Raw genomic sequence first — 7843 nt, 5'->3', positions numbered from 1 at the left:
AAAACGCATCAGTGAAATGCCGAGTCGCAGCTTGAGTTCAATAAGACCCAGCTACAGAGGGGGCATGTGGGGGATTTACGGCAACTGTGGCTCATGCCAAGACCCCGTTCCCCACCCCCCGTCGTCTCAACATGGGTCCAGATCAGCGCCAATCACCCCTCCCCCAATTATGGATCAAAATCCAATTCCCCCCCCCCCAGTCTTACATGGATCCACTCCCCAAAGTGCGATCTGCTCCCTGAATAGAGAGAGCAGGGGGTGCGGGAGGTCTGGCTGGGGGGGGCCAGAAAGAAAGGAAATAAAGAGAAAATTTGACCCATTTTCTTTTTCTATTAAAAAAAAAAAGAAGGGCAATATATACATATCAGACAGAACGCACGGCAAGGGACCAGGGCCGATCCGGAGATCGCGTCTGGATCGGAGCTGGTCATTAGATTGGGGGGGAACCCCTCCCTACTGGAGGGGATGCATGTCTGGGGGCGTGCGGGGGATGGGCAGGGTGGGGGCGAGGGGCCTGTTTGTTTGTTTGTTTGACATTTAAAATGGATTTCTCCCTTTGGTGACTCCCTCCGGCCCTGCCCTACCCTACTTTCTGCGGGTTGGTGGCTCGCACCCCCTGCTCGTACGTCACTCGCTGGCTGATGAGGTACTGGGCGGCCTGCGTGGCTGCCGGCGTGCCGGTGATGGTGACTTTACGGTTCCTGGTGCCAGGGATAAACTCTCCCTTTTTGGAGATCTGGATCCGGGCGCCCGTCAGCTCCTGATACTCCACCAGCGTCTTGCCCCCTTTGCCCAAGATGGCCCCCACCAGATTCTCTGGCACCGCGATCTCTACCATATCCTTGGCACTCTCCACTAACTTCTCCGTGGCTAGGAAGGAGCTGGCCACCAGCGGCGAGGCTGTGCCCAGGTAGCCGTTGGCCGCCCCGGTGGCGGCCGCCAGGGAGCCCAAGGTGAAGGCCCCCACAGCGCCAGCTGGCGTGCTGGTGCTGGCGGAGGCATCGCTGGCGTAGGAGGCCAGGAGGTTGGCGGCAGCGGCCGCGGCAGGATTGGCGCCAGCCGCCACGGCGGCCAGCACGCCAGAGGCAGCGGCAGAATTGAGCCCCAGCCCCAGCGAGTTGGTGTTGTATCCGTAACTGGCCAAGGTGTTGAGGGCCGTGCTGATGGCCAGCAGGTCGCTGCCGGAGAAGCCCGGCAGGGCCGCCGGGAAGGCCCCGACGCCGGCCAGGCTGGTGTGTCCCAGCAGGCCCGAGGCGGTGGCGGCGGCGGCGGCGGCCGGCAGCACGTCCGTGGAGTTGGCGTAGGGCGAGCCGGTGGGGTTGGAGTTGGCCACGGGGCCGGTGATGTTGGCGTAGCTGATGTTCAGGCAGCTGCTGCTCTGCGGGTCCTCCTGGATTTTCTGCACTATGATGTCCACCGCCTTGCGGATCTGCTCGGGCTCCCCGCTGACCGTCACCACCCGCTCCTGCAGGTTGATGCCCTCCGGCTTCTGGCTCAGCTGCACCCAGGCCCCCGACTGCTCCATGATGGCCTTCACCGTGGCACCCCCTTTGCCGATGATCAGCCCAGCTGTGCTGTTGGGGACGATCAGCTTGGCCTGCCGAGGGGAAGAGACGGGGGGGTGTTAGTGGGGGTGGGGAATGGAGCTCCAGCAGCTTCCAGTGCCTTTTGCCAATGCTGAGCTCAGCCCCCTCTGGGGTGGGGTGTAGGGCTATTTATACAGGGACCCCCCAGTGCTGAGCTCAGCCCCCTCTGGGGTTCCATATGACATACAAGGATCACCCGTCCCCCGCTCCCTGCAGCACATCCCCTAGCGCCGCGTGGAGACAAGCGTGCTCCAATCTCCACAGAGGGGCCTAGCGGGGGTGTCGTACCCACTCAGAGAGCTGGGCGACTCCCAGCGACACGTGGGCTGAGCTGGGAAGGGGTGCTGCCCAGACGCTGCTGCCCGGAGCTGGGTTCCCCTTCAGCACCATGGAGAGCAGTGACCCAGAGTTCGCTACACCCAGCCCTAGGCACACCCAGAGCTCAGTACACCCAGCACCCTGCACACCCAGAGCGTGGTACACCCAGAGCTCGGTGCACCCAGCCCTAGGTACCACCCAGGCCTAAGAGGGGGTCAGGGAAGGGCTGGGGGATGATCTTGGCCTGGAGGGCCTCAATCAGGCTGTCCTTGGGCCCTCCCCAGACTGGCCACCTGCAGTGACACAGCCTGGGGCTAGGGGCAGACCAGGGGGCTCTGCCTGGGAAGGGAGGAGGACGCAGCCTCCCCACCCTATTACATAACCGCAGCCCAGGAGCAAAGGAAAACACCACAGCGACTTAGCCGAGAAAATCTCTTGCGTAACAAGCTCTGATGCAGGCCCCGACCCCGCCGTCGGGCCAGACTAACCCACAGGAGAGAGCTGCAGCTTGGCTCTGCCGGTGCCCCTCAGCCCTGACCCGCAGCCATAGGCGCTGACTCCGTGGGTGCTCCGATCAGCGTCTCCCCCTCCCTCTCCGCGCCTCCCACCTGCAGCAATCAGCTGTTTCAAGGCATGCAGGAGGCTGGGGGGAAGGAATGATGACGTGGCACAGGGTGAGCCATGTCCCCAGGGGCCCAAAGGGGCAAGAGACCCGCACCTCATCCTGTTCAACAGGAGATTTCTTGGGAGATTTTAGCAACCCTGGCTTCTCCCAGCAGGGGGCACTGTGGGGAGCGGGGCAGGAGCATTGGCTGTGGGGGGAGTTCCCAGCTATGCCAGCCCCAGCCTTTCCCAGCAGGGGGCGCTGTGGGGAGCGGCACAGAAGTGTGCCGGGCAGAGGGAGGTGTCAGACTCATTCCCGCCCTGTTTCTTTGACACAGTCAGGAAAGTCAAGTGAGCCCTTGTTGCCTTTGAAGCAGCCAGGCCTGGGTGGGGGTGGGGGTACCGACCTGGTGCCCCCACAGCGCCGTCCCTGTCAAGGGACTTCCCAGGGTGACCTGTGCTGTGGGGGGAGATCAGGGGGTGGGGGGGGGGGAGAGGCTGCAGGCTGCGATCAGACCTAGTCCCCAGCGGACAGGAGGGACAACAGGATGCAGGTGACTAGGGCAAAGGGGCCTCGGGGAGCGAGGACATGGGGGGAGGGGAAGGGGAGTTAAAGCCAAGAGTCAGGATTAGAACCCAGGCGTCCTGACTCCCAGCCCCCCTGCTCTAACCCAAGAGAGCCCCTCCCCTCCCAGAGCTGGGATAGAACCCAGGAGTCCTGACTCCCAGCCCCCCTGCTCTAACGCAAGAGAGCCCATCCCCTCCCAGAGCTGGGGAGCGAACCCAGGCATCCTGGTCCCCAGTCCCTGGTCCTAACCCATAGAATTCCCACCTTGCTACAGTCCTATTGCCCCGGGGGCTGGGCTTGTGTATCTGGGGAAACAGACCAGAATGGCTATTGCCCTTGGGGGGGAATGGCCTGGAGGGAACGACCCCCCCCCCCCCGCCCGGGGGGGAACGGACTGAGAGGATGTTCCCCTCTTGGCCCCATGGGGATGGACAGGGTGGGCCAAAGGAGACATGAAGTCATCTCTTTCTTCTTGGGAATGACAAATGCTGTCCCGAGGGGACCCCGGCGTCCGGGCAAAGGCCACCACGTGGGCCCCAGTCTGGACATGGCTCATCCTCGCACGGGATGGTGTCACGTGAGGACCTTAAGGGAGGGGGTGGGGATTGGGGAGAGTCTACTGGGGCCTTTGTGACCAACGGGGATGCTGGACCAGACCCCTGGACCCGATCCTGAATCACAACCCGGGCCCGGGGCTCCTCCCCTCCTGTAGCTCTGCCAGTGCCTCTCTAGCCAGACCCGCAGACCCCTGCTAGCCCAGCCCTGGGCTCCCCCCGCACCTCTGCTGGTGCCCCTCAATCCCAACCCACAGCCCCAGGCTCCCCCCAGCTCTGCCGGTGCCCCTCAATCCTGACCCAAAGCTCCCAGCCCAGCACTGCCTCCACCTCTCCCAGTTCTGCTGGTATCCCTCAATCCTGACCCGCAGCCTGCCACTATCCCAGCCCTGGGCGTCCCTTTCTCCCAACCCGCAGTCCCTGGCTATCCCAGAATGCAGCAAATTCCCTATTAAAAAAAGAGACCCAACCAACTCACTTCATGTGTGGCCAGAGGCAGGCTCTGAACCCAGAACCCCAGCGAGGGAGGTTGGGGGGGATGGACTGTGAAACTCCACTTGCCCCCCAGCAATCTCTGCACTAACCCCTGGGCAGTGTTGCCCTAGCCCCACGCTACAGCGTCCCAGAGACCCCAAGGCCTTCGTGGCTGCTGATGGCTAATAGGTGTGTTACAGCCCCTGCACATTACAGTGGGTGTGCAGGAGGGTGTGTACCGCCCCTGCCCTGCCTGCTGAGGGCAGTGTGTGCTGGTGACAGCCCCAGTGTGGTGACACTGGGAAGCGCTATCTGGGATCTGGGGAGCTCAGGACAATCACAGGGACTGCCCGAGTCCAGCCTCCCCCGCAGATTCCTGGCTGCTCCCTGTGGGCAGAGGCGGATTAAGGTTTCCCGGGGCCCTCAGCCAGAGCAAGTGGGGGACCCCTGCCAACCCCTTCCGCCTGCGGTCCCACCCCCGTTCCGCCCTTTCCACCTGCAGCCCCGCCCATGGCTCCACCCCTTTCTGTCTCTCCCCTGGGCCCCGCCCCTGGTCCACCCAAGGTCCCCCCATTCTGCCCCCGCACTGAGGCCCCACAACCTGTTTGCTTCTTTCTGCCCTCCCCCCAAAACTGGAGAAGCTCTGTCTCCCCGCTATGGCCTCAGGGCCGCAATGGGGAGTGAGAACTCCCCCAGCCCTGAGGCCGTGGCAGGGAGCGAGAGCTCCTCCAGTCCCGGGGCCGCAGCCGGGTCTGGGCACTGGGGCTTCCCCCATCACCCCCAGTGCTTCTGTGGGGGACCAGGGTCGGGGCGCTGGGGCTTCTCCTGCCCTGCCTGCCCAGTGTTTCTTCCAGGGATGGGGTTGGGGTGCTGGGGGCTTCCCCTGCTACCCCGCAGCTTCTGCCAGGGAGTGGGTTCAGGGAGCTGGGGCTTCCCCCACCCCGCCCGGCAGCCTGGGCTCGGGGCTTCCGCTGCCTGGCAGCGGATTTTTTCCAGGGGCCCCCCAGTTGGCCGGGGCCCCTGGGCATGGGCCCCGTTGGTCCAGTGGCTAATCCACCACTGCCTGGGAGTGTCCAGTCCCCCGGATCTCACCTGCTTGGCGCGGTCTGGGTTCATGGTGGTCTGCGGCTGCAGGATGTTGACAGACTCCGGCTTCACCACGGACTGGGGGATCTCGCGCACCTTCTCGGCGATGAAGTTGTGGACGGCGTTGAGGGCCTCGGCTGTGCCCTGCACGAGGCACACCCGCTCTGTGGTGCCTGGGGAGGGGATAGCATGGGCAGGTTAGGACCCAGAGTTCTGGGCACAGAGGGCACCACGCTGGAGAGGGATGCGCTGATGTGAGCTTACAGGGAGGGAGCATGCAAAAGGGGAGAACAACTGACACCAAAGAGGTGAGTGTGCAAAAGGGAAGTGAGTGTGTAAGGGAACTGAGACCAAAGGAATGGGGGTGATGGAGGAAGGTGAGTGTGCAAGAGGAGAGGAAGTGTGTAAGCGAGCAACAATTGATGCCAGAGGAATGAGTGTGTGAGTGGGTGTGCAAGGGGACAGCTGATTGCAGAGGGAAAAGTGTGCACGCAGGCATGAGGAGGATGCGGGTGTAAGAGGAGGAGTGAGTGTGCCAGCAGGTGTATTTACACCTAGCTCTTAACCAGCCACCACTGCCTTGGCCTCCCTTTGCCCAGCTGTCGCCTGCGTTCCATCCCCCTCCAACCCCCCCGCCCCGCTCCAGAGAGGCCCAGCGTGGCACATAGAGGGTGTTTAAAGCCAACAGCTGGCAGGGCTGCCAACGAGGGCCCCGTTGCTCCCCTCCGGGCCCCCGGCCATGGGACAGGGCTGGTGTCAGCCCCCCCAGGGAAGGAAGCTCTTAGCACCCCCCATCTCCCTTGAATGCCAGCCTTTCACCTCCACCCTGTGACCTCTCCTGTTGGCTGATGGGGAAACTGAGGGCGGTTGGGACTTGCCCTCCCCAAGGTCACACACTGAGCCTGTGGCAGGGCTGGGGATCGAACCCAGGAGTCCTGATGCCCAGCCCCCCCCCCCTTTTAACCACTAGATTCCACTCCCCACCCAGAGCCGGGGGAGACCCCTGGCGCTCCCCCTTTAGCTCAGGGTCTAGGGCTTTGGGGCTGGGGATTCTGGGTTCAATCGCTGCAGAGCATTCGATCCCCATGGCAGGGAGGTTCATCCCCAGGGTGTGGGGTACAACCCTGGGGGGCAAATGCCTCAGCTGGTGCCAGAGCCGTTGCATGGGGGAGCTGGGGGAGGGGAGAGGAGAGGAGAGGAGAGGGAGGGAAACCAAGGATTTTTGGTCTCTCTCCTCCCCCACAACATCCCCTTCCCCATGTCCCTGCTCCCCACATCCCAAACCCCCTTCCCCTCTCCCTCCCTTCCTTGGCCCACATCCCCCTCTCCATATCCCCTCCCCACGTCCCCACCTCCCCCTCCCCTTCTCCTCCCCTCCCCACGTCCCCCCCCTTGGCCAACATCCCCCTCCTTGGCCAATATCCCCCTCTCCATATCCCTCCCAGCATCCCCTTCCCCTCTCTCTCCCCTCCTCACATCCCCCTTCCCAGCTCTCTCCTCCCCAGCCCCCCTCCTCTCCTTGCATCCCCTTCCCCCTCCCTATATCCCCCCTTCTCTTCCTCCTTCCTTCTCGCTACATCCCCCCGCTCCTCCCAGTTTGCCCCTCCGCATGGCCCCACTCTCCCCCCTTCCCCACATCTCCCATCCCCCTCATTACCCCCCGCCCCTCGCCATGCCCCCTCCCCCCCGTTTTCCCCCCAACCTCCCCCCCTCAGCTGCTGCCTCAACAAAACAGGCACAGCCAGGTTACCATGGCAACCTGCAGCGTTTTGAAACCCCCTCCCCGCCCCAGCAGCCGTGATGGAGGCTTAAGGGCCTGTCGCCATGGCAACCGGCACCCCCTCATCTGCCATCCGCCGGTTACCTGGGCGATGAGGGACCCTTTGTCCCCAGCAATGATCTCCCCCACCCGGGGTGGGGTGAGAGGCCCCAGGCGGGAAGGGGAGGAGGAGAGTTGGCAGGGGGGCCCCAGTTGCCCCACAGCAAGGGTTGAGGCCCAGCGCAGGGCCTGGCATCAGGGGCTCAAGGATCCCGGTGGGGGGGGGACAGCGGGAGGCCCGGTCCCATCCCCCCATCCCCACACAGAGTCAGACGTTCGGAGAAGACAGGAGGGAAATGGGGGGAGGGCCCTGAATGAGTCACGGATCCTCAGGCTGGCTCAAAATGTAACCCCCTCCCCATCCTATGACCAACCCCGGCCTCTCCGAGCCAGCCAAACCAGTGACGCCACGGCCCACCCTTGCCAACCACCGATGCTATGGCCCACCCTCGGAAACCACGGCCCATGGCAGACGCCCGCCTTCACCAACCACAACCCATGGCACCACAGCCCACCCTCACCAACCATGGCCCATGGCACCTCAGCCCACCCTCACCAACCACAGCCCATGGCACCTCAGCCCACCCTCGCCAGACACTGACACTACGGCCTAGTCTGGCCAACCACAGCCCATGGCACGTGCCCACCCTCACCAACCATGGCCTATGGCACCATGGCGCACCCTTAACAGCCACTAACACCACGGACCACCCTCATGAACCATAGCCCTTGGCACCACTGCCCAGCCTTGCCAACCACGATGCCATGGTCCATGCCCATTCTCACCAACCACAGCCCATGGCACCACGAACCACTCTCACCCTCACCAACCACG

General features: G+C 63.8%; 1 protein-coding gene across 1 annotated transcript in view; it reads right to left on the bottom strand.

Annotated features, from left to right (window-relative positions):
* Positions 1–217: 217 nt before the first annotated feature.
* The window catches only part of NOVA2 (NOVA alternative splicing regulator 2), a 22447-nt gene continuing 14821 nt past the window's right edge, over positions 218–7843 (bottom strand). Inside the window, exons 3-4 of the mRNA XM_026658791.1 lie at positions 5196–5362; positions 218–1597 (exon numbers count right to left, since the gene is read on the bottom strand). Of these exons, the coding sequence (XP_026514576.1) occupies positions 581–1597; positions 5196–5362 (1184 nt within the window). The 3' untranslated portion in view covers positions 218–580. The remainder of the gene's footprint in view (positions 1598–5195; positions 5363–7843) is intronic.

This window comes from Terrapene carolina, unplaced genomic scaffold (genome assembly GCF_002925995.2).
Source record: "Terrapene carolina triunguis isolate 2854851 unplaced genomic scaffold, T_m_triunguis-2.0 Scaffold517, whole genome shotgun sequence".
NCBI classification, from domain to species: domain Eukaryota; kingdom Metazoa; phylum Chordata; order Testudines; family Emydidae; genus Terrapene; species Terrapene triunguis.
Note: the sequence above shows the minus strand (reverse complement) of the source record. Positions and strands in the feature narration are given on the sequence as shown.